Genomic DNA, 27,336 nt, shown 5'->3' on the forward strand with positions numbered 1-27,336 from the left:
AAATAATTTTTACATAAACAGGGTTGTATAAATGCAATATGGACTGCACAGAAATATTTTAAAAATCAGCACAAGAACAAATAATAATAAAAACAGGAAAACGTCCCTACAGTCTGTGAATCAGTCTGGTATAAAATCCTTTGTGTTGAACAGGACAAAGATCTAAACTTCTTTTCTGCCAGCAGTCTCCTTCCTTTCTGTGCCAACATAACAAGGGAACAGTATGTTGTACAGAGAGAATGCGGGTGGAAAACATCAAACAAAATGTGATAAGACCAGGCCATGAGGAGAACAGTGAGCACTTCAGGCAGCTCAGATGTTCAGAGATATTTTCCCCTGTTTGGCTAGCCAGTCCCTTTGTTTCCCTGTCTCAGCTGTGTGCTGTGGTCCTGTGTCAGCCTTCCTTACCTCCTGAGCTGCTCCTGGTTGTCCAGCACAGCTGTGTGGAATCTTGCTGGCATTGGCACAAACACAGCACTTGAGACATTTCATGCCAGTGGAACTTACCTTCCTTGGCCTGACTTGGCCCTGAATGCTCTGTACTCCAGCCTGGCAGACCCCCCTGGACTGTGCCCTGCTGCCAGCTTTCCTGCTGGGAAGGGCTTGTCAGGCTGTCCTCATCCCAGCTCTCTCTCTCATGGTCCCTCTCCCTGTTGCCACAGCTCCAAAGTTGCCATTTTTGGGACACTGGCTTCATTTAGTGATGGAGGTATTGGAAGCGCCTCTGCACTGGGGACTCGATGGTGGAGCATCAGTGCAGGGTGTTCCTTTTGATCACCTGGGGGTCATTTGTAGCTTAAATACAGGCCCCTGTGAGATAAGGAGCTGAAGTTGTTGCACTACACTGGATTACATTGATGTAATCATGTTGTCGACCTTTTCACCAAAGATGCTTATTAAAGATAATTAGGGTCAGCAAAGTTGAGCAGACCATAAAGCCAAAGAACTGCAGTTCTGTAATATGTGCTGCAGTTTGATTTCATTTTTTGGGGAGCATAAAAAACCACCTTGCAGTATTTTGTGAGTGCCACGTTAATGAATAATCAGTGTGGCTGCTGCTGCCAGAACTGACGATACCTACAGAGGCTGGAGACTGTCACAGTGTGTGGGTTGCTGGGGGTCTCACTGCATTTATAGGAGGGGGTAACTAACATTACTACAAGCAAAATAAATTCCTTTTGGAGGTTGCTGAATGTTGTGGAATCATTGCAGAGTCACTCAGAGGTTTCCAATAACACATTAAATGGATTAAGTTTTTCATTGTCTTAAATCAGTTTTCAGGCATTAAAACACAGAACAGGGGACTTGGTAAGGAAAGGCAAGTTTAACTAATATAATAAAAATTCTTACCCACTTTGAGGCTTATTGAGAGTATCCTGTATTTCCCCTCTAGAGACTTGAAGGTGTAGGACCTGTTCCCTTGCTCTGGGAAGGATGCAGGTGAGAATTCCCTTGTGGAGGTGATCTGCTCAGGGCAGTAGGACAGGAGAACCTCACAGGTGGGATGGACTTATTTCCTACTTCCACAGTTTCTCCTGTGAAAAAGGTTAAATGGAAAATGAAATATTTTTCTGGTGACAAGAGAATAAAGATTTATGCTTTAATGAATCAGCATAAGGCACATGTACAAAGCTGCCTCTGTTGGTAGCTCAGATTTCCTGCTTGCACTATTTTTATAGAAGGAAATTACTCGAAAGCAGAAATTTACATCTGTATAAAAATTTTAAAATTTCATTATCCAGCTTCATTATTAAAACTCAAACTGTGCTTTAGGGGTTAGACACATGTGTCCTTACAAAACAAAGTAAAATATGGGTATTATTTTTCTGCAGTGATAAAGTAAGGAATAAAGATATCTGCTTCAGGAATGACAGTAATTAAGAAGCACATTCCTTTCTCTGGAAAATGTCAATATACAGGAGACAGCTTTGCATAGCATATATTACTGATATAAATATTTCATGCTAGTTTGTGGTGGAATGTATGAAAGAACACTGTAAATTAATCTAATACTTGAACAATGTCTTCCACACATTGTAAGCAAATCCCAGCAATGCTGGCTGCAGATTTCCTTTGACATTTTATGTACTACATTATCTTTGCTGCTGCATAAGAGAGAAAAACCATTTGTTGACTCTTTGCAGTATAAACCAATATCAATATTCAGCATTGGAAACAAATCTGTAATTCTGCTAGCAAACTGAAAGGTTATGGTCTTAAAAGAGCAGTAGGTCAGAAACAGTTTTTAACACTTCCTTAAAGTCATTTGACAAAATGTTTCAGGTAAATATGAAAGAATTTCAGAGAAAATCCTTCAGTAGCCTGTAGTAGGTCACCTTTCCCACCAGCAACGTACTGAGCTGTCAAGGCTAAGACTAATGAAATAGATTACTATGAAATCCTTCCAGAGATACTGCATGGGTTGTTTGGGCTTTTCAACTACCTATATGCGTCAGTGTAATGAGAACTTGGCAGAGGGCCTGGGCTCTGTGACAACTTCAAGGATGTCGCTGGAAGAGCCCTGAGGTTTTGTCTTCCTTGGAAACAATGCTGTGGGAAGGTCAGATCTGCTCATCAGAGCAGAATTTATTCTTCAACCATTGCATGAGTGCACTTGGGGTTTTGTTCCAGAGACCTATGTTTAAAGCTTGGAGGCTTACAGATACATAAGAGACCCGTTTCTTATGTGAACTTGCTTCAGTTGCTTGAAAGTCCAGTTGCTGGAAAATCCTGCCAGAACTTAATCTGTTTGATGCACTGAAGCTTCTTATCAACCTGTTTTGACTGAAGGAGGTGTTAACTGCTCCAAATAGTTAAAATAACTAATTCAGTTCTGGGAGCAGCAAAACTACAGTCCTTGTAAGAGAATTTATGCCACTGTCATGGTCAAAGCCAATTTGGACATGGCTTCTTGGTGCTGTGCATCCATGCATGTGATTTCAAATAATCATGACAATTGAACAGCTAGGCTATTAATTCAGGTGCTTAAGTACACATTTGAGGACATCTGGTTAATTTAGGACATCTGTGGGTTGATTTGAGTCACTATGATTATGAGCACTGATGTCCTGTCTGCAGATGGAGACTAAAATCTGCCTGTTAGAAAGTGTTGTAAGATGTCTCACCACAGGATATGGCCTCTCTCCTGACTTTCTTTCAGCAATGAAATGCAGGCAAATGTTGCCATGAGCTTGGTGGCCCTGATTATTCTTATGGTATGCACAGAACACAAAGTGACTGTTCAGTGTGTAGAATGGAAAGCGAGTAAACAGCAGAAGAGCATTTTGTGCCAACAGATGGAGAGTAGCTTGGTGTGCCTTGTAGGTGCCCCCCACTGCTGTGGGGAAGCACAAGGTCATGCTCTGTACAGCCTCTGGTGCTCTTTGCTGTCTCACAGCACGGGGCTGTTGAGGGTCCATGAGGATGTCTGTGGGCATACACGCTCTGTGAGCTTGGGACCACGTTCCCCAGGAGCAGAGGGACTGGCCTGGCAGTGAGCTGCTGTGGCTCTGAACCCCATGTGCTGCTTTCCAGTCTGTCCTTCAGGCTGCAGTGGTCCCAGCCAACACCTCCCTGGTTCCCTAATGATTCCAGCACGCTGAGCTCCTCAGGTGGCAGGTGCTGCCAGCCCCCAGTAGTTCTTGTTGGTGTGGCCTGCTGCTCATGGTGGCTTTGGGTGTTCTGCAAACAGCACAAACCCCCCTGGCATGCAGAGCAGCTGGCGGGTTTGGGAATGGCTAACCCACAAAAACTGAGAAATGGGAGGAGGAGCAGTTGCTTGCCTCTAAGTGCTTCCCTTAATGGACCTGCATCTGTGTCCTTTCTCCTCATCCACCAGCAGTACTTTCCAGTGTCTGACATCTTGGGAACTGCATGTCCGTGTTCAGCGAGACTTTGCAGAAACGTTCTTGGTTTTGCCCCCTCTGGACAGCCATTCTATGGATGGCCCTCAATGTCTGGTATCTTTCAGCCATCAGCTTCCTGCTTGGCTGCTCTCACCAGCACAGGACATGCAACTCCTTTTGTCTGTGAGAGGATAGAAGGAGCAAGCTTAGGGCTTTGTTTGAACATTTTTCAATTACTAAATGTCAGGAAAAAAGTAAGCTTAGTACACAAAAAATGCACTAGCAGATGCACACTAGATCTAGTTGGTTTTGAAGAATAAAGAAAAATTAAGGACAGTATTTCTTTGGTTGTTAGGATGCCTTTTTATCATTGAATTCAGTGTGTTTTGGGGTTTTTATTTTTATTTAGATGTGTGACTCATTTATTGTGGTTAGAGCATTGTTACAGTGTATTCTGACAATAAATTTAAGTAAAAGAGACAGTTCGGTAACACTTTGATGAGAAAAATAGGTCTGGAGTGTAGACTGGACCAGGAGTTTAGTATTTCTTTGAGGGAAAAATAATAAAGAGAATCTGTGATAGAAATTTGGGGTCATTCTTTACTGAAAATGCTATAAGTGGTATTTACTAGGATATTTGTCCCTGAAATTGATTCTGTTTGCACAGAGACGCTTTGCATCTTGTGCAGCTGAAAAAAGCAGCCTGAATTCAAGGCAGCTATTTTCCTGCTAGCATTGCCATCCCGGGCGGGAGCTTTAGCATCACAGAGGGAAATAGATGTCTGGCTCTTTGTCCTCTGCTCCCTGTGACAAAGGCGCTGCCATCCGAGCGGCGGTGCGGTGTCCAAGCCCCCGCGAGCCCTGGGTGAGCAGCAGTCAGTCTTTGCGGTGTCCTGACGTCATCCCGTGTGTGCACAGCTCCGCTATTGTCTCGGGCGAGCGGGGCTGCGAGTGCGGTGTGTGCGGGCTCACAGCCTCCTGCCCGCCGCTAGCGCAGAGAGGACAGCGGCCTGCCCTAGCACGCGGATTTAAACACAGCCTCCTGCCTTTTGCTTCCTGTACAAGGACCTTCCTTCCCTGCGGTTGCAAGGAAAAGCTGTCTGCGGTGTGGAGCGGAGCAGAGGAGGAGAGAGGAGAATCTGGCAGCTTGGATAGCCTGGACTGCATTGTCTGGCTTCATGACCCCTGCTGTGTAGCAGTCTCATCCCCTCTCTCATACGCTCCCTCTGTCTTCCACTCTTTTTTTCTTCTTTCCTTTTTAAAATAGCAGCATCTCGGGCGAGCCATGTTTGGCACTGAATCGTCATGTAAGTAAATGCATCCCATTTACATCCTTTTTCTGTGAGAACAGGCTTGTTTTATCCTTGCTGTACCTGCCACACTGCATTCTCTTTGCCGTAGGTCGTTGGCTAAGCTGTGGTCCTTGCCTGCTTATGGAGGGATGGAGGATGCTGGAGGGGAAGCATCTACCTCCCAAGTGTGGGTGCATCCTCGATGCAAGCAGCAAGGAGCTAGGGCTGTCAGTGCTGCTGAATTCAGGCCACTGGAAGATTGGGGGGAAAAGGCAGTTTTCTTTGGATGTGGCAGTTGATAAGATCGCATCTGTCAGTGATCAGGAGTTGCAGACACTCTAATGAATGCACTGCTCAGATGGTGCATTTGGGGACTGAGAATGCTGCAGTATTAGATGGGTGAGAGCTGGGGGAAAGTGATTTAACCATCAGGAAAAGACTGCTATCTCATGCTTATCTCATTTGCTTCATTTTTTGTCTCTGGGAGAAAAAAGGCTTCTCTGCAATTTACCCCCCCCCCCCCTTGTGATTGCAGAATCCACAATTAAATTAGGTGGAATTCTAAATATGAGGTGAAAAATGCGAAAGAAAAGGATCATTTATTTTTTTTCTTCCTCATCTTTGTGCTGGAAAATCTTAACCGAGGCGGTCTGCTGTATAGTAGCAGTGCAGATGCATGTCATTGAAAGCAAGCCAATTCTGCTTCGATGGGAACAACAATTACCTACCTGGCAAATCTGGCTGCAGAGGAAGGCTGGGGGTTTATGTATAAATAATGTTGCTGGTGACAGTGTGGCTGTGTGGGGACCAGTCTGATCCAGTGGTTATCGGATGAGGGAAAAACAGAAAACAGTTGGTTCATGCTGTATTTTGTGCACAGAACAGTACTGGGTGTTGAAAACATGTCTCATTTGGATATGAAGGGATGGCTTTTTTAGAGCATTGTCACATCCAGCATGGTGTAATGTCTCCACACTTCTTGGCTGGGACCTGTTCTGTGGCTCATCTTTTCCTAGGAAATTACAAGAGCATTGGGATGCCTCATAATTATGCCTTCCTGGCTGTCAAACCCCTTGCTCCCAAAGGGTTAATTGTTCCTGTGACCAGGCTCTGGCAGCTTCCCCCTCCTCTGCCACAACACCCAGTCAAGGTCAGGCAGCATAAAAACAAAATTTGCCTTTAGATTTCTTTTGTTTAGGGACGCATTTTTCATGCACAGTTGTAAACATGTCTGCAGCTCTGGGTCATCAGAGCATGAACAGAGATGCCAAATGTTGTAGCTGCATCTGTTTCACCCTGACAGATCTGTGAGCCCCAGCGTCTGTGTCCGTGGGCTCTATTTCTGCAAAATGCACATGAACAGGCTTTGAGATAAAATCTGTGCCCCACCTGCCCTCTAGCAGAAAGCCACAGGATGCACTTGTTCATTTTCGTGGTCCTTTCTTGGTTTACAAGGTGCATTGGCTAAAGTCACAGGGGTTGTGCACCAGCAGCTGTGGCTGCTTTTGTTTCCATGGTTCCCACAATTTAGAAAAGGGCAATGGAAGCTTCCATATCAGCCACTATCTGTTTCCCAGAAGGGTCTAGAAACGTTTCTTGCTTTTAAAAATGGTATTAAACAGAACATGGCTTGTTGCCATAGATTTGAGCAGAGGCTACGGTCAGTCTCTGCCTGAACTCCCTGGGCAGATGAAGAGGAGGGCAGTGTGGTGGCCAACTCCCCTGAACTCTGCTCAGGCCTGAACCTGAGCCCGGGAGTTCCTGTTGGGTCTGGACAGGGCTGTCCCTTTGCCTGCTGCTGCCAGGTTCTGCAGGCAGGAGGAGAGCAGGGTCACAGGTGCTGCCCTGCTCACCCGCCCTGCCCGTGCGGGTCGGTGCTCGCCGAACCAGCCCTGCCCTCGCTGCTGCTGGGGGAACAGTGGCTTTGCTTTCAAAGAAAGAAGCTTGGATCGACATTACTTCAGTCAAAATGCTAAGAGGTTTTTTGTCTTCCCTCTCCTCCTGTCCTCTTCATATTTCCAGGCTGTCAAATGATAACAGTGCTACTAATTGTTAATGTTTCTGTCTGGCTAGAGCATCAAATAAGACAAAAAAGAGTCAGCATTATTTGGACATTGGAAATATGTCAGAAGCCATTGCTGCTGCTGCTGCTGTCCAAAAAGCATGAAATGAGCAGATTACAGTTTTTTTAATCCTGCTGTTTACCCTTAGTATTTAGGATTTCATTTCTCTCTGCTTTGATTAAAAAGCCAAGAAGAATGGTGAGAAGCAAATACTGGTTCAGAACCTTTAGTCTCACTCAGTATCAAAATATTTTAAATGTCAAACCAACTCTCCTTTGGCAATCCTGTTTGTTTCTTTTTGCTTTTAGCAGCAGTTAGAAGGGCAGTAAAAGATAGTCTGAGAGTCTTTGTAGGAACAGGCATCCGCTTATCACCTCCTGGATGCAGGGAAAGACAAACAGCCACTGACAAGAGCCCATAAAGGGGGATAAGGCAGCAGGCGATGCACAAACAGCTGCTGACACTCCCAGTACGTGATGAGCAAGGATAGAGTGTGCAAAGCAAAACCCCAAGAAGTGTCTGTGCAAGGGCACTGTGGGAGGGTTGGGTAGTTGCCATGGGGTCGTGGTCAGTATTTTCCATTGGTCATATGTTCTTTCTATAATCCCCACAGGAAACATATGTGGCAGAGAGGCTTCATCTTCAGATGCACTGCCAGGGAGGTGTGGAGGGCTCTGTGCATGGGGGGCAGCTTTTTACCCCATCCCACCACTCCTGCTGACCTGAAAGATTTATCTGCTCACCATAATCATTTCACATTCTGTGGGAGGTAATCTGGTTTGATAAAAAATTGAGAATTAAGTATTTTTTATGGTGAAATGGTGTTGTAGGGCTGCGCCAAAGCAGAGAAGTGGTGGACCTCTGAACAAGTGATGAGGTGGTCCCCACAAGTAAAACAAGCACTCTCATCTCAGGGAGAAGAGCCCAGCAGAAATAAGCAGCAAGCATCCCTTGTCTAACTAGGAATACTGGCAGCTGCAGGCCTCCAGGAGAGACAACAGAGGCATAAATTAAACTGAGCTGTGAGAGCAGCCAGAGTCGGTGAGGCTTACCAGTGCTGGGAGAGGTCAGGGGAATGCAGCTCCATCACATCTGACTGGGCATTGGTGAAGAGTGGGACAGGATGCAGTTTAGAGCCTGTGAAACAACTGGGAGACTCAGAGAGCCATTTCGTGCATGTGTGAGGATATGCATGCACCCTGGGTGCTTCAGCTACCCAGAGGAGCTAAGTAGGAAGCTGCAAGGAAGGATTCACACACACATGCCCATGGAGCTTGCCCCAGTGCTGTTACAAGGGCCCAGATCTGTGCTGTGAAAGCCCCAGGTGATGTTCTCAGTACTGCTGCATCTCTTCATGTAACCTGGCAGCAGTACTGCACTGTGGTTATAGGGGTTATAGGGGGGTTATAGGGGGCTTGTCTGGGAAATGCGCTTCCGGCCTGGGCTGTTTGGGAGACACTCATGGTGGTCCCTGTCTGGTAGATCAGCAACTGCACTCTGGAAAGCAGAAGGACTCTGAAACAAAGGAGAGCTGACCAAAGGGCCAGAGAAAACACAAAACCAAAGGGAAATGGAGCTTTCCTCTGCTGCAAGGTTAATGCTAGAAGGCTCTGTGTGGGGAGGCTGAGGACTGCTGTGGGGAATGAGAAACCTTGCTCACCCAAATGTGCCAGGAAAAGCCTCTGTGCTTGTGCTAGGTTCACTGTACTGTCTTCTGCTCTGTCTTTCAGGACAGGAACTACTTTTGTTCCTAGGCACTTTTTCCCCAAACTTTCTTCCAGCCAAGATGTGACAAATGGGAAAGGTTACACCAAGATAAGTTATTTATGACATCAGAGAAGTAGTCTTATAAACTTGTGCAAAACAGCAGCAGCCAGCCGTAGAGAAATGGAAGATCTTGGCATCAAACATGGAGGTGAAGGACAATCTGATTGGCACTGATTGCCATCCTGGTGATGTGCTTGCCTCCTCTGTTTCCAGCGCTGGTACTCATCCCAGTTGTTGGAGAGCTAACCAAAACCAGGCCACTCCTGCAGGTTTTGAGCATGCTGGCTCTGCCAGCTTGTTCATGGGGTGGTTAGATGAGCAGCAGCACAGGAAGGGTGGGACATGACTGTTGAAATTCTGGTGGGAGATAGCAGCCTTGGTGAGACTGGGCTCCACTGCAACAGCAGATGACCAAAAAGCTCCTTTTTTGAGCATAAATAGCCCACTGCCATCCTAAAAGGCTGAGAGCAGTAAGTACAGCCACAATTTCTCAATGATGTTACACTGGTTTCTCAGGCAACAGTATGCCAAAGAGAGGTTACAGAAAGTACCAGAAGTTGTAAGTTTAAACTAATATATGTAGCTGCTGAGGTTCCTGTTGTTCCCTGTAGAGTCAGAGCTGGTGAAAATACTGCAGAACCAGGTCAAAGAGAGGCTTAGCTACGCCACTGTCAAATGCCAGAATAAACCTGGGTTATGAAAGGGGTTGAGGTTGCAGGAACTCTAATAACTTGACAAATTATTCAATGAAACTCCAAGATACTTGGCAAGAAAATGTAGTCTCACATCCCACATACAGTGGATTTTGAGATTGACTATGTGCTAGTACTCTTACTTTCTAAATGAATGTTTTTTTAAAAAATACAAACCTGAGATAAGAGAGGGTTCTCTAACTCCTTTAGGTATTATATAACACCTTGGTGACTGCATGCTCAGCACAGGGGCTTGAATCTCAGCCCTCCTACTCAGACAGCTTCACTGGCAATTTGAACTCGCTGTGCTGAGCTGTTCACAAGCAGACAGCTGTTGGGAGAGTTTAATGCACCTTGCCCTTTCTTTCTCCAAAAACAAAAAGTGGGCTGAGACATCTCACAGGCTGGATATGACTCATGAATTTGATAGTCTTTGGTGGTTTGTCTCTTGCAGCCCTGGATCACCTTTCCTGTCTCTCTGGTTTAGAATTTGCAAGGTTCTGATGTAAAGTTATGAATACAGTGATGGTCTCCCAGGCAGCTGTGTGCACACAGCTTCTGCAATGGGGAAGAAATCTGAAGGTACATGAAGGGAACTTTACAGGCTTTTCTTCAGCTTGTCACATTTTTTGGTCCTCGCCATTAGCTAGAAGCATGACCTATAATTAGTGGAGGAGTCTGTGAATGACCAAAGATGACAAAAGGTCTTTCAGATTTAAAACAAAAATCACAGAATAGTTTGGATTTGAAGGGACCAGCAACCTCCTCAGAGCAGGACCAATCTCCTAGTTAGAGCCAGTGATAGATAAAACTCAGTCAATCTGCATATTTGCAGAATGGTGTGAGATCAAAACAAGCTTCAGCTTTGACCACTGTAATTTACAGAACCAGAAATAGGGAAAGATCTTTATGACCAAGGACGCCTGAAAGATTATTAGAGTCCCTTTGGGCTGTGTGACCCAGATAGGAAGTGCAGTACATGCAGCGAAGACTCTGTCAGAGTATTTGAGCTGGGGTAGAAGCAATAGTGTTTCATGTAGTTTGGGGATAATTAATGGGTATGCCTAGCAAAAAAAAATATTCACAGAAGAATCTAAGTCATCTTTTTTCATCTGAGCTAAAATGCCCTGGTTGAACCCTGAAGCACCTGTTTACTTCAGGGAAGCAAGAAAAGGTCTGTGAAATGCTGTGAGAAAAGCATGTGGAATAGAGAGGGACAGAGTATTCCAGCTTTTCTAGATTAATGGATTTCTTTCCCCTTTGGTGAAAATCGCTTTGATGTAACATCACCATTTAGATCCTTTCATATGAAGGTCACTGTGTATAATATGAAATTAAAGTATCTTAAAAATGACAATATGTTCCCTATTGAAAAGGATAAGATGTTATATTAACCAAATGAGCTGGACATCTACAGAAGGAAACTTGCTGCGCACAATCTGGTGGAGCTCAGTGAAAAATTGTCTGACTTTGGTGTGTTTTGTCAAGGTGAAACTCTGAGAGATCAATTTAAGATGCCTAGAAACAGGGAGTGGAACACAAGCCATATTCTGCCTAGACCAGAAATGTGCCGTTGCTTCACAGAATTAGATGGAAAGTATTTTAGAACTTCTTAGGGCTCTCAAAAAATTCATTTGGAAATGGTATCTTGGAGGTGGTGTGATCAGTACAGGAGAAAGAAAGTTCTTGTGAAACTACATGGCAGTGATACAAAATTAAAGTGTGATATTTCTGACCTCCTATGAGAAATAGAGTGGCTGGGAAGGTCTTGCTCCATGCAAGCTTTGAGAGAGGTGCTGAGCAGACCCATAAAATGTGCTAGATCATGTTTCAGCCTAGAGCAGGAGCCTAAGGTGAAAGTAACACTAAGTCAGTGAGCTTGTCACAGAAAATATATAGCTATACTGGGGGCTTTCCACATTTGTATAGCCCTTAGGTAGCTCTTTTAAAGGTTTGATTGAGTAGGGAAGAAGGATGAGAGGGTAAGAAGGAACTCTAGAAGAAAGTGCCTTGTCCTCAAAATGTCTGTAGCCTAGAAAGCCATGAGGAGGTTTTGCTTTTGAAGATGGTCCATGGAAAGATTGTTCATCCCCTTTACCTCTCCTGTTTACCTTGCCACTCATTAGCCCAGTGATTTTGCAATTTGCAATGATGATATAATTTCCTGTTAACCACTAGGAGCTAAAGTCTTGTAAAGCTGTTGTGCATTTGGATTTCCTGCTGCACTCTCTTGAGTGTGGAAGTACCCATATAGTAGTACATGAAGAAGTTTTAAGAGGATATAGTCTTAATGTTGATGAGTTGTGATTGTGCAAGTGCAGCATAAGGAAAATGTACTCAATTACATATTTTAAAAGTTCCTGGATGGGAGTAGAAAAAGGAGACCAGGTATTTTTTTTTACTTCATGTGCTAGCTGCATTTTTACTGTGAAGTAAGGGATTCTATGATGAGGACACCACTAGAAAGCAAGGTCTGAGAGGAAGGGCATCTATTACAACTCCAGGGAGGTCAGAAAATTGCAGCAGACTCCACTTGTAAGACCAATGCTATAAGAGAAGGAAAAACTGCTGTAAGAAGATACCATCCCAGGCAGAACCTCAATTATATAAATCACTGGCTTGTAGATATCTAACAAGAGTCACATTGATTCTGAACTGACTTAGCACAATAAAAATAGTGCTGGTCACAAAAGAAAAAGCATCCTGATAAGAAATACTGAAAGATGCTAAAAAGATACATTTAGCATTTACTGAAAGAGCTGAATGTGGAAAATATTGGCACCACGAACCTTTTTTCCTGTCAGCTGCACTCATTACTGTCATTAGTAAGGGATCTAGGACTGTTGCAGTGGCAACAGTAAATTGTGCCGCTGTATTTTCATCGGGGTAAGTAATCATGAGTCATTCAAACCATCTGCTAATAAAACACTCTCAGACTGCTTAGGTTATCAAAGAGAATACAGTAGCTGAGAAATGTCAAATTAGCTGGCAAGGAAGCAAGGCAAATTTTGTGTGAAGATGCCATGTACTTTGTCATCCACACAGACAGGAGGCCAGGCAGTCCATCTGTTTTATAGGCTGTGGGTGGACACAAAGGTCTGCTAAGGGTTAAGTGAGCTGGAGAAAGCATTCCTCTGACTCTGGAACATGTATCAGCCTGGCTATTCTCTGCATCCTCTGCTGCTTGCATGGTCTGAGTGATAACTCCAGATAAGCTGTACAGAGCAAAGAGGATGATAATCACGCTGCCTGTGTAATTGGATGGAGAAGAGCTCCAAATGATGGAAGTGAGCAGACAGATAAAAAGCAGCAAGATCTGAACTGTAAGCATCACAATCAGGAGTGGAAGTTCCTCTAGGAATCCACCCAAGTGTGAGAGGCCTGACGCACAAACCTCGCACAGGAGGATACAGTGTCCTTGGTCACAGGACAGAAGAGCAGCTCTGTGCCAGTACCAACAGGAGCAGATTCTTCTACAACTGCTGACCTGCTGGAGTTGTCTCTCTCAGACTTTGGAATGTTCCAATAGCACAAGGAGATAGCAGTGGGATGAATGATTTCTCAAGTGTATTAAATACGACATACTACATCACCTTTAGTACTTTAGTAAATAAGACAAACTACATCACTTGCAGTTACCACATCCTAGTGGGACTAGGGCGTGTTTTCCCAGCCCATAGGGATGCAGCAGCTAGGATAACAAAGAGATTAAGTGGCCTGCTTAGGATAAAGCACTAATGGTCTGTCCCCACCGAGAATGGGCATTCAAAGGCCTTTGCAGAGGGCCTTTTCTAAACTTACCTATACAGGTGTGAATATTTCCACAGCTGGGGTTCTTTCTGTGTTAGGCTACACGTGCACAGCAGGGAGGTGGCACTGCCGTGGGCATTGTGCATCACAGTGACCGTCTGGGTGCAGAGGGACATTCATTTAGTTGCTCTGGGGCACTGCATGTATGCTAATGGCTTAGAGTCTCTGTGGGGTTTGGCTGCCTGTCAGAGAGGAATGAAGCTGTAGATTTCAAACCAGTGCTCTGTACTGCAGCAGTTTGGTGAACTACGTGCCTGGCATTTAGTTAGGTTCTGTCTTGTTTGTGCGTCTATGGTGACATTCAATTAATTCTTCCATAAAATACAGATAAATATCCACGCAGAATTATACAAAGAGACAAAAAAAGGGGCTTATGTTTGAATTTGCTATCCTTAATAGTATCCCCTTAAACAGAGAGGCTCCCCTGAGGGAACAAAGCAATATGACTCTCTAATGTGGAACGTCAGTGCAGCGCCGGCGCTGTCGGATGAGGCGCTGCAGGCAGCAGCTGCTGTCTGCAGGCTGGCAGCAAATATGGGTGTCTGCATTTTCAGCTATTCTCCCCTAGGCCACGGCTTTGTATGTGCTCCTGATTTGGTTTGGTTTACAAAGGAAAAAAGAAGTGTCTTTATGTCATTGGACAATGTAACTGTGGACAAAGGAGTTAAAAGGAATCTGCCAGTCTTTGTTTATGTACGTAATTTATTTATTGATTTATTCATTTATTTTACTTTGACAGCTGTTGTTAGTTAAAGCTACAACTGCTTTGTTTTTAACAGACTAGTTTAGCAAAATTAAAGCATTTTTTTCCCAGTGAAGGAAAGCCTGAAACTGTCTCACTGTATAGCATATCATTGCTGATGAGAAGCTGTAGTCTTCCTGCTTCTTGCCAGGGAGTTCAGTACCCTGGCAGGCAGTAAGTCTTGTTATCCTTGTATATCAGTATGCCAGAAGTTTACATAAATAGAAAAGTGGACTCTCCTTTCATCTCCAGAAGCACTTCAGACATACTGACACAACAGGGATGGAGGTATCTCAGAGGTGCCATGGGGAGCCTGCATTGCAGCTGACTTAGGTTTTGCTGCCTTATGTACAAGGCAGGGAAGATCATACTGCCAAGCTGGCTTTCAGAAACTGGAATTTCATCTCTGGAGATCATCTGCTGGATGTAGCAAATTGCTTTCTAGGGATTTTGTTTGGTTGTTTTTTGATTGGTTTTTTCTTTTTGAATTGGCTAAAATCTGGCCATTAGTCCTGTCTTTATTTCTGAAGTTCAGTCAGAAAATACCTTTCAAAGGAAAAGATGCACTGCTATTTCAGCAATTAAATTCTAAAACTGAATCACAGTTATCTGGCTGTCCTTTTGCTTTCTAACATCCAAACTCACAGAAATAGTCCAATTAAATACTTTTGAAGAAGAAAATGAGAACATCCAGTCAAATAATAACTAAAGTTATCAGTGATTATAGCCAGAATAAAATATAATCAAAATAAACTTCTTAACAGTAATCTAAGACTAATATTAATCTATAAATGATTGATAAATGAGATAATCATGATAGGACAAGGACATGACAGGTGCATTCTTTGTCCCTTTGTATTCAGAACTGGTGAGGCCACACGGGGTGTCCTCTGTTCAGTTCTGGTCCCCTCTAAAAAAGACTTTCATGTGCTGGAGCTTGTCCAGAGAAGGGCAGTGAAACTGGTGGAAAGCTGAGAGCAAAAGTCATGTAAGGAGCAACTGAGGGAGCTGGAATTGTTTAGCCTGGAGCAAAGGAGGCTCAGGGGAGACCTTATCCCTTTACAACTGCCTGAAAGGAGGCTGTTGTTAGTGGAGGTTGGCTTCTTCTCCAAGGCAACCAGTGACAGGACAAGAGAAAATGGTTTCAAGCATGGGCCAGGGGAGATTCAAATTGGACATGAGAGAGAATTTCTAAATGGAAAGCACTGGAATGGGCTGTCCATGGAGATGGTGGAGTCACCATGCCTGAAGGGGTTCAAGAAATGGCTGGACATGGCACTTTGTGCCATGGTTAAGTTTATAAGGTAGAGATCAAGTGGACAAAGTTTGGACTCAATGATCTTGGAGGTCTTTTCAAACCTAAATGATTCTGTGAAGAAATATTTAAAATATTATAAAAATGACCTTATTTTCCAAAATTTTGTCTGCTTTCATTCTTTGCAAGAAGAATAGAGAGCTGGGTATAAGCAAAAGTAGTGATAACTTCCTTTGTTCTTCATAAAGTTGCTTTTTCCAGGGCCTTATAAATGAATCCAAGGTAAAGAACAGCCTTCATGGACTCATGTTTTATCTTTGAAAATTATTTCATACCAGCTAGTAGGACACTAATGTGCAAAAAATGGCAAGAACAGCAGTTGATGCACTGCAGTTGAGTTTTGTGTGTTGGTCATTTGCAGCTTGTCACCTTTTCTTTGGGGACAGCATATCAAGCTGGGTTTTAGCAATGAGCAAATTGTACCAAATGGGTATTGAAAATCTTTGTGCTGGGTTCTTAAGAGTTTAGGCTGATTCATGAGATCAATCTTTTCTGTGATTGCTATTCTCAAAAATAGTACATTATCTCTTACAAGGCTTGTCTTAATGTGTTCTTACTTAGGTTTAAATAAAAGTGTGTATTTTTAAAAGAAATTTAATTAAGATCGTGTAAAAATCCTACAGATTCTCAATTAGGACTAGACTGAGTTAAAAGGGTGTGGGTTTAAGGTTAATTGAAGTACACTTCCTTAGCTAAAATAAGAAAGTACTTATGAACTACTGTACAAGAATATACATACTGCATCAAAATATGCATACAGGCAGGTCAATTGTCTTGTAGTAATACTAGAATAAAAATAAGTGTGTTGTATTGTTTTTGTTTATAATGCCTTCCATGAGACTCCTTGTAGTTTTCAGAAATTCAAGATGAAATATCACCTTGTTTCCTGTGCTCTCAGGTTTCTTGAAACAGGAATGACCTCTGATAAAGGGTTTGAAGTTCACATCTGCCAAAGATGAACTGCAGTTTCTAACCATAACAAATGAATAGCTTTGTTTTCTTTCATCTTGCTGCTGTGCAATCAGCCCTTTGGTGCTATTTCTGCAGAGATAATCATACATGTATTTGGAGGATGCCAAGAAAACAGGTACTAGGAACTTAATTGCCCATCCCATGGATAGGGCCATGCTTCCCTTGGGTGCTTGCTGGTGAGAAGGCCTAGAGACATCTCTCTTGATCCATAGTGGCAGAGCATCAACAATTCTGAGAACATGAGGTGAAAAGGCTGCCTTTTTGAGGATGTTATCTGTAGTAGTCAGCACTTAAGCCATTGTCCAAGGTAGTATAAAAGTAACTCTTTATACTGAACAGCCTACTGTTCATGTACTCTTCAGGAGCTAAATACTAAACTTGAGCTGGTTTTAAAACTTAGGAGATTCTGACAAAAACAGGAACGGAGCACAAAATACGTTTTGCAAGCTGTTGCAAAATCAGTCACAGGTGGCTGATCTAGGGAGACTGAAATAAACTGAAAAGAGTGGTTGGAAAGCTGAAGAAAGAGGTCAGATCATCAGTTTTCTTAAATAGCAAGAAAATTGAGGTGTGATGAGCTAGAAGATCTGCAACACAGAAGATCCTGGAATAGTAAATTCTTGAATTGTGGATGATTTGGCGAGTGTAAGAGCTAAAATCTCATATGGCAGATAGATATGTGTGCTGTATATGTGAAAGAGAGGGGGAGTGTAAGTGTATATGTGTAAGAAAGGGAGAGTGAGGGGGGCAGGTATGAACAGTTTTGATGGTGTCTTTCTTAATCCCTCCCATCCTTCTTTAAAGAGTGCTGCCATTCCCATGAAGAAACCAAGAGACTTCCTTAAAATGTAAAACAGAAATTGTTTACAATGCTATTTAAGTGATTTTAGTAAACGAGGCCATTTAAGAAATGAAAAACAAGCCATCAGTCTCCCTTTATTCCAGTATCTGGATGAGAAGGTGGGTGGCAGATGATTTGCCTTACTAAATGATATCACACTGTTCTTAACTGCCATAGGAACAAGAATTCATCATATCCATAGAGCCCTGCACCTGCTTGGGGTGGGAAGAGGGGACAGGGTCTCTAGGACTGGGGTGGTTCTAGAAGCTGCAATGACTGAGATGCTCCAGGGTTGGAGGGGTGGACACAGCTCCTGTTTTATTTTCGAGTTTTTCAGAGTTTGGAGTGGAAGCATGCTCTGTTTTCCTTCCCTGATAATGGCTGATGGTTTCCTCTGTGATTTTCTCTAGGTCTGTCCATCTTGACTGTGGTCTGTTTTACTGGAAGTACCAGTGAAGTGGCTGAGCATTTGCTCTGCTTCCCAGATGGTTCCCTCTCTAGCAGGGGCAGCAATCTGTGCTGCAGGAGAGCGGGCACAGCAGGGCTGTGGTGCTGCTCCCGTGGCGCTCGGGCTGCCGCTTGGAGCTGCGGTAGCAGTGGGATGGGCATTAACAGCAGAGTGAGCAGGAAAGGGCAGAACTGGGGCCGGGTGGGAGCTGGGGACAAGAGAAACCACCTGATGCTGTTTAGTGGGAGCCTTGCTTGTTCCTAGTCCTGCTGGCTGTTCAGCCTTGATGGCAGCAGTAAGCCTGGGTACCAGCAGTGCCTTCCCATGAGCTGCCATGCCACTTTCAGCTGCTGTGAAAATGAGGAATTTCCATTTTTTCCTTTCTCTAATGAACACATGAGATGCATTAATGCCCTATGTAGTGATGCCTCCCCTCATTTTAGCTCCCATCCATGGTAAGATCCCTTTCAGTCCATTTCTTCCTTTAGGTCTAGCACCTTGTAGTTCAGGGAAAATAACTGAAAAGTATCTGCTTATTGACAAGATCTCCTGCAGCTTCCAGCTGCAGATCTGGCATTTTTTATTCAGGACTTGGATTTCTGAGCACAGGCATATTCCCCCATACACCATCACTAGTATGGGCCCCAGAGATTTCCCTCCTGCACAGAAAAAATTTACTCTGCAAAATCTCTTTATTTTCAGAATGTGTGCTACAAACTTGCTGAAGAGCTACCTCAATTTTCCTTCCTATTTTTCAGAACACAATAGATGACAGTGGAGAAAATGACCGAGCATGCCATGTTTCATGTGCTGTAGGATCACTTCCAGCATTTGGTGTTTCAGGTCTTGCTGGGCATTTAGTCTTTGCAGTCCTCAGCTCAGGTCAGCTGTACAAAACACAATGCTCTCCTTTTTATTACAGCCCATATAGCACGCCAGAGAGGTTGCCTGAGCATAAAAGGGTGCACTAAATAAATTCAGTAAATCTATAAAAACATATTTATCAGTTTCTGGTGGACAGATCTGGTTTTAAGAGCATAATTTGCTACAGAGAGGGCTTAGCTAGGTGTCTGGCATGAATGAGTCAAAGTGTCTGAAGTATAGGTAGTCAGAAGATAGTATGTATTTTCCATTAACAGGCAGACATTGAGTATTTTGAAAGTAGATACAAATCCCCTCTGAAACTAAAAGGCTTAAATCTTTTTTGGTACAATACCTGAAATGGTAAGAAAGATAAGACTTAAACAAGCCTGTCTTCTCGGTAATGGGAAGCAGACAGACATGTACAGAAAATAGTTACTGTTATCTGTGACATGGCTTTCAGTTATTTGGCATGGAGCAGTCTGTCATATTTTTGTCCCATACCCGTCACTTATTTTTTTGCTGCTCGTGACTGACTCCCAGCACTGCATGTGATTTGGCTGATCAGGCTCAATCTGATGCACACTGTATCTCAGACACCAGAGTTACTCATTCTGTCCACTACAAACACGTCTGACTGTTCTTCAAGCTCCATGTTATGGACACTCTGGATTGTGCACTTAGAGTTCGTGACATTTCTAAGAAATTCATGAGTTATTTTGTTAAGCACCTCATTTTGACTTTTCATCAAGTCTTGATAGATGGTTAAGTTTTCTGCTAGGTGGGATTTTCTGATCCCTGAGTGGACTGACAACAGCCATCTTTAATGGCTAAGGAGAGAATTTGGTCCTTCAGCTCCAGATTCACAGCCAGAAGCACTTTCACCCCAATAAATCTCTACACAACATAAAGTTGCTTCCAATTCCAGTCACTAATTTCATCTGCTTCAAACAAGATTTGAAAGTTGCTTAGCAGCAAGTGCCTGTGGTAAGTGGAAGGTACCTGCCATGCCTGCAAAGCAGCACTTGCTTAAAGCAATACAGAATTTTATGTTGTAGTTATTTATACCCCTAGTTTTGTGTTCTCTGATTGTTACTGTGGTAGTTACTGGATGAAAGAATAGAAGCACATGTATGTGCTAATACTGTATGTTGTTAACATTTTACACATGCATACAGTGGGGATTTTTTATAGCTATGTATGTAATAAAGAAGCTTTTACATTACATCCTCTTTCAGGGAAGAGGCTTGTTCTCAGTTGTGGGTTTGTGGGTTTCTATTGTCAGTTTTCGTTGTTGGTATATAAAGAGAGGAACTGAGTCAAAGCTGTGAAACATGAATTTGGAACTGAAAACAGTGACTTTAAATGCAGTAATTTCCCAAGCAAAGACATTTTAGTCATATTTCAATCAAATTTAGTTCTGATCAGCCAGTGGATATTTTCATTGCTGAATCCTACTTTGATTCTTAGAATAATTTCATTTTCAGTTTGCAGGAAAACAGTGATTTTGTTATTAATTTGATCCTATTATTTGAAGTAAAACAAGCAAACAGAAATAATCAGGTTCAAAATTGGCTGATTGTTTTAAATTATTACTTTTTAGCAATTCTTTTTCATTCATCAATGTGTTAGCTGGTCATTAAGGTAATATATCTTGGTAAAATACCTTGTAAGATGCCTTGGTTGCAGTGCTATTTGTACATTTAAGTTTATAGTAGTATAGCAGTATATACCTTAAATGTTACTCTGTCACCATTAGGCAGGATGGCAGAGAGCTGAGCCAGGGAAAAAGATGTGTCTTCTAAATAAAGGTAGTCAGGTGCTTCCTGAAAAGCCAACAGTCAGATAATCATTCAGATATTTGCCTTCTCCCATGGGCTGGGAGTGCTGAGTTTAACCAACCACATTTATCCTTGAAACAGTGTTGTTTGTGGGTGTCGGTCGCCCAGGCTGGAGTCATTTTGTCCCACGTACGTGGATGACCTGGGCTTGTTGTGTTCCTGCACTGTTCTTCTCCAGCAGCAGGATGCCCTGGGACAGGGACTGGACTGCCTGGATCTTGAAGTGTTATCTTTTTGAGTCTACTGTCGTTTGTCTTAATCATGACTTTCTTCAGACTTGAGCATTGTGTTTACAAGATTATTCCCTTGGGTGAGTGTCTCCAGTATGTGCCTGTCAGAAGGAGTACTACATTTTTAGTCTTTGCACTTTATTTCAGATGTGCTCCCAAATGTACATACCTTGTGTATTTGCACTTCTATACAGGTGCTTTCAAATAGCAATGCTAACTCATTTTTTATTTGTGGGCAGTGACACGGTTAAAGAATGCAAGAAATAAAAAGGTCACTTGGGGCTCAGATCTGTTGCCTAAAAGAGGCAAATAGAGCCATTTCAAATGCCCTGGAACATATTTCACCTGGCCACCAGCTGTTAGTCCCTGGGGTATTTGTGTGTGCTTTGTGTCAGTGTGTCAGCTACCCTGTGCCCATCTCAGGCAGCTTTGGATGCACCTGCTTTGACAACCAAATTGAGCTCTTTTAGTCACAGAGAGTTGTAATTTTTGTGTTCTAAAGAGATCCAGCTGTGTTAAGTGATGTGGGAATCTCAGATTCCTGAGTAACTGCAGGTTTTTGAGGGTCATGTGTTTGCATTTTGTCTTGAGCAGCAGAAAGTGAAAGTCATGGTGATGGTGACAAACTTGGACTCTGGCAAGGCGTGCATGTCAACTGTTGCCGTGATTAACGCCGGCTGCTCAGCAGCCCGGGCTCAGGGCTTGTGGAACATGCTGTACTCAAATAATCTGGCTTGGAAATGCCCTCCACTTGCCATTTGCAAGCAAGGACAGACAGAAGACAAACATTTCTTCCCCTAAATATGGAGCTTGTTACAGCTTAGTTGCTTGGCAATCCACTTGACTGTAAAATAAGCAGACTATTAAGCAATGCTACTGGTTTCCTTCCTTCTATGGCTTTGCAGGATGTTCTGTGATCTTTGTGCTGTTACAGTCTTTGCAGCCATCTGTTCAACTGCAGTGGGGATAACCTACTGCTGCCGTGGCTCTGCCTTTGAGAAGAGAAGCTCACTGTGTTTTCAGGTGTTTCTCCTGTTGGTTTTTTCTCTACATGACACTGCATTTCTATTCCCTTTCTTCTTCTAAGCTTACTGTCAACATGTTGCTGCTATCTATAATTACACTTGGCACTGGGAGAAGGAGAGACACCAAGTCCAGCAAGTGCCTCTGCCTTCCCTGTAAATTTTCATGTATTAATATAAAGATACATCTGGAGACCTTCATCATTTATTACCCTTGGACCAGAAAAAAAATTATTCTTTCTCAACCCTCTATTGACTAATTAGTAATTCTAAGTCCTTCCTTGGTGGGGAAAAACTGAACTAGCTCCTGTCAGAAAATACATCCATTTCCCTATCAAATTATAGTTTTATAGCATGAATTTAAATTTATTGATCTCCAAAGGTTCTTAGCCTTTAATTTTGTTGTGTGCCCATGCTGCTGGTGCAAAACAGGGTGTTCTAGTTAGAAATTCTTTTGAAAATAATGCTGAACAAAATTTCAAGAAGGTGGCATGATGTGTGAGAAAGGGTAATATATTATTCTAAAGTGTAAGAAAATGTTAGAAACTACATAGCTATGCATAAAAAATCTACAATATATATAAAAAGCTAAAAATCTTTAGGCAACAGGGTGACTGGCTTATTTCCAGCCCTGTGGGAATTTTGATTGCAAAATTCTGCACTGTGAGAGAGATCCAGAAAAGGCAGAAATACAGAGAGCAGTAGTCAGTCAAGCAAATTATTATTCTTTAACAGCTATTTCATTAGTAAAGATTCTTGTGAAATATATTAACACCAAATGAAATTAACTGAGCACATGTGCAAAATAAAGAAATTGGCTCTGAAATGAGTGGGTTTTGTCTATGAGGCCTCTCTTTGCCTGGACATAGGGTCTAGATGATGCTTTCTTCTGTTGATTGTATATCAATGTTAACCATAGCCAAAGTGCAAGGGAAAAGGTATCCAAGAACTGTTCATCCTGCTGCAAACACTTACTGATCCCCCTGCACAGCTTACTGTTATGGTGACCACCTTCTGGGGGCAGAATTAGCAACATAGCCTTTACTGGGATGTGAGTTTTTGGAATTGTTAACCCTGCCAGGGAAATGGCAAAGCAGCAGGTTGCTAGGGTGAAACCCTAGTCCTGTTAGCATTCCCTGGCATCAAGATGAGCAGGTGGGTTTCCCCTGTGATTCCAGTCTGAGATCAAACACTGACTCAGTGTTCATCAGTGATTCTCTCTATATAAGTTTTCCCTTCAAAAATGTGAATTTATTGCCCACTGTTTAGCAATGCATTTTGAGATCTACAATGGAAAGGACACTAAAGTGTTAAGCAAAAATTTATTAGAAGAGATAATATCCTGAGATCATTTGTTACACTTGGAAGAAAACGAGTATATTTTCAACCTGCAAGCCTTTCTGAACCAGAAGTCATGTCACTGGCTGCTGTTTCCTCTGAGTCACAGAGCCTTGCTTTTGGACATCAAGTTTTGGTATGTTTCATGTTATGGCTGCAGAGATTTTATGATTGTGATGGCCTGAAGACAGACATGAGATTGAAAAAGAGATTACAGTCACTTCACTAATTCTTTACCAGATGTCATTTTGTCCTTTCAGAGACTGGGATTTGTTTAGATTTTCCTGGATCTGTCTTTTTATTTGGGCAAAATAACATACCAGATATTGAAATACAATGACAAATTGCAAAGGTAAACATTCTTAGAAGGAGGAAAATGAGTATTTAGGCAAAGCCTGGATGATTTTGGTTGGCAAGAGCTGTTGAGTTCTATTAATTTCTTTGTATACCTGCTTTTAGTCCTGTCTCATGATAGGCAAGCACCAGTCCATGTACTGCAGATATAGGCAACATGCTCTGTGTGCTGTCTTTCCACCAATATTTCATGTTCTATGGTAATATGACTAAAAAAACCCAAAACCAACAAGTCAGGAACTGGGATGTTCTGTCCATTCCCTGGAGTCCCAGCTATTCTTGCAATGTGCATATGTGACTGCATTAATAAAGCCTCCTTTATTAGATGTCCAAAAGGTACTCTTCTATTAGTTTTATATTAGAAAACACCATTATTATTCTGCACTCCAGCAGCTGCACTTAATCCCACTTTACAAAGTGTCTTCAGACCAGACTAGAAACCTAAAAGTAGAGCATCAGGATGAGCATAAAGGGAGAGCCAGGGTTTTGGGGTGCACTTCTATCCCTTAAACTCTGATTGTGTCAATATGAAAAATGACATAATATTAGGCTATTTTTGCAGGATTAGAAAGAGTTTTAATTTCTGTTTAAGTGCTCTGAGCATTGAGACAAAAGATGCAAGTGCAGAAGACAATGTTTATAAACTTTTTATAAAATCCTCATCAAAATTATTACTATCTTCATTTGTTACAGGCTTTTACAATGCTGTAACTTATAAATTGAAAGTAATATCTGTAATTGAAAGTAGTATCTGTATCAATACCTATATTAGAAGCTTTTTTTCATTTATTGTTGTATGAAAGGCCAGAATATAGCAAGTACATTACTGGAAACTTTCCTCCAGAAGAGATAGCAGACAAACAGATTGGGGAAAAAATCCCATCAGTAAGATAGGTTATCTTTTCCATTCGATATGAGGAGTTCTCAACACAGTATTTTCACTGGGAAGAAACATGTGCCTGTTAAGGCCTTATTTTAGGCTGACAATGTCCTTTTACTGTGAAACAAGACAGTAAATTATCCCATTCTTTGTGGTTCAGAAAAAGAGATGTGAAAATACTGCTCAAGGCCATGAACCTAAAAAACCACTGACTGCTCTCACTGACTGAGTGTCTGTATTACTGGGTATGGAGCTGTCCTGAAGCTTTTGCTGTTGGAGCAAACAGCTTTGCACAAGTTCTTGAATTAAATCAAACAATGAAAATCTCACTAAAACCCTCAGTTTAAATAATAGTACAGGCAAATGGCTTGGTGCTACACACTAAGGTTTAACTGCTGAGCTGCTGGTACTCTTAGTTAGAGATGGAAAGCTAAATCCCTGGGCTGGAAATCTGCTCCTTGGAGTCCTTCTTAAGCATAGATTATTTGGAAAATTGCCTGGAGAATCTGTGGCTTAGCATCACATGAAAGTGGAGGAGGAGGAAGGAAAACTGAAGAAAAAAAATACAAGCACTGAATTTTGGCTTTTCTAAGATATATTTTAACAAGTACTCTTTTGGCATTAGAAGGTGGGTTATAATTAACCCTACTGTGTCACTCTTTGAATTGTGAGTCAGAAATGAATCTACATGTGGTGCATGATGAGATAAGCTCTGTCTGTGCAATTGTGTTTGCCCTGAGTGCTGGACACTGACACCTGCAGCTGCATCTCTGGCCCAGGCAGCCCTCCCACGAAAGGTGCTGTGCCCAGGCCAGACAGCCTGTGGTCTGTGACAGAGGAGCAGAGTCACACCTCAAGCCCCTGGCACTTGTACCAAGGCACTTGTACCAAGGCACTTGACCTTGAACTGGTTTTAACCTCTTTCTAAGTTCTTTCTAGAGGAAGGAGTGATGTGGCTCTCTGATCCCCTGGCAGTGCAGCCAAGTGGCTGATTCTGTTGGGATGGTGTAGGAATTGGCAGTACCTGGAGGATTTTAACACAAAACCTAGGGAGAGCAGGCAGAAATAAGGCATGTGGATTTTCTAACAGATAGACAGGAGTGAGGGCAAACAGAAGGCAAACTCTGATTTCAGCATCTATGGGGTTTGGGGGCCAGAGCCAGGGGTTTAGTAGCCCATTGCTATGGGACAGAGTTGGATCCCTCTCTACCACTACTGCTGCTGCTCTGCTGCCCAGACAGCATCCCTCTTGCTAAAGGAGCTCATCTGGGAAGGGCCTGCATTGCCCCTCACCTGGGCTTGGCTGGTGGGGCAACTCCTTCAGTTACTGATTTCAGCTCCTGGGGGGTCCCTTTCAAAGCGAGGTTCAGTAGTACAGAAGCTGCCCTACCTCAGACCAAAAGAAGCAGCTGCTGCTGCATCCCCAGGTTATCCCCATGAATTAGCATCCCTGCAGGAATCCCACTGCCTTCACCCCGCCAGGAAATAAAAAATCAATTACAGACTATTCTTGCAATAGAGCCTTGGCAGTGATGGTTTCCTTTTCTTTAAAAGGGTTATTTTCCTTCAAGGTTAAAGGAACTTTTTATTCTTCCTTTAAATAAAATAAATATCTGTATTTCCTGATTATATCCCTTTGTCCTTTAATTCTGTTCATCAACCACTTCTTTGTAGCTTCTTCCCAGCCTTTTTAGCTGAACTACAGGGATATCGGATCTCAGGGAAAGCTTTATGAAATAATTTACTGGGAAATTGTTCTGTGTCAGTGGAAGCTTTGATTAGAGTTTTGCCCATCAGTATTCATTATACATTTGGCTCATCATTGTTTACTATACAATTAGATTTTAGAAGTGGCAACTGCTGCTTAACTCTTCAGAAATGGGTGCTGTTATCTATTCCTGTCAGAAAAGACACAAACAGGTGTTTTGCATTCTGGCTCCTTCTCCTTTTGAGACTCTCTCCAATGCATTGGGATGGGAGGGGAAAGAGGAGGGGATAAATCTACTGTGCTATGTTTGAATGATGTTGCAAATTGAAACTAAATTGAGCTAAATGATAGAATGAATAATTTACAAGTCCAAAAGGAAGGAACTGCAGTGAAGGTAAGGAAGTGGATGCCCATAACAGAAGTGGAGGTAAGAAGAGGCTTTTAAACTACTGCAGTGTGGAAGAAAGTAATAATGGCCTTGAGAACTGGACACTGGTGTGCTGGGGAAATGAACTTACAAACTCAGGTGTGCCCTGAAGAGGTGGAGGAGCAAATAACTCAGTGCAAATGACTTTTAACCCATGTGACCATTTCAGGTAATCTGACCTACAGACAGCACTTTGGTCCCACTCATGCTGGCCTCAAGCAAAAGATCTTAATGGGCCCATCTGCTGGCAGAGGCTTTGCTTTCCTGGCAGCTTTGTGCAGGGCTCCTGGTGATGAACAATTCTAAAGAAAGGGAGTATTACTGTGGTGAAAAACTTTGTTTGCTCAGAGCAAAACAGAAAGATCAGTAGTGGTCTACTCAGAAATAAAATGATACTTTTCAAGACTGTCAGTAGAGAATCCAGACGTTTCATTTTATTTATCAATTTTGTTTTCCTCTTTTCTGCTTATTCAATCTTATCAGTGAGGATTTGGCAGAAATTGCTTGACTCAATATGAGCTAAGTGTGAAACGGCAGGATAAATACTCTGTTTTCACTTTGCAGCTGAGCTCAAGGCAAGCTGTGCTGCTTGCTACCAGTGCAGTCTGCATGGAAGGAGCTTCTCCAGCCCCTGAGTCCTTGTCCACTTCAGTGGTGTTTTGTACCCACTCCTCAGGAGCTCATTTTCAAACACCCAGGCAGCAGGCTGTGTAACTCAGGAGGATTTGCTTTAATTATTCATTTGAATATCTGTGCTGTGTATTTACTTATAATTTTCCCTTAGTGATGCTCAGCTTGCCTAATTTGCCAGAATTTCCCAAAACTTGAGTATGGGAAAAATGTCATGGCCTTCTGAGGCACTTCAGTTCTCCTCATAGATACACATGT

General features: G+C 42.7%; 1 protein-coding gene across 2 annotated transcripts in view; it reads left to right on the plus strand.

The window, feature by feature from the left end:
* Nucleotides 1–27,336, plus strand: part of ST7 (suppression of tumorigenicity 7) — a 136,610-nt gene that overhangs the window by 35,567 nt on the left and 73,707 nt on the right. The window contains exon 1 of one of the 2 annotated variants that reach the window (XM_064702688.1): nt 4,760–5,152. The exons of the other annotated variant lie outside the window; for it this stretch is intronic. Within the exon in view, the coding sequence (XP_064558758.1) occupies nt 5,131–5,152 (22 nt within the window). The 5' untranslated portion in view covers nt 4,760–5,130. Of the gene's footprint in view, nt 1–4,759; nt 5,153–27,336 lie in introns of those variants that run through there. 2 annotated transcript variants of the gene reach the window in all.

This window comes from Zonotrichia leucophrys, chromosome 1A (genome assembly GCF_028769735.1).
Source record: "Zonotrichia leucophrys gambelii isolate GWCS_2022_RI chromosome 1A, RI_Zleu_2.0, whole genome shotgun sequence".
Classification (NCBI taxonomy): Eukaryota; Metazoa; Chordata; class Aves; order Passeriformes; family Passerellidae; genus Zonotrichia; species Zonotrichia leucophrys.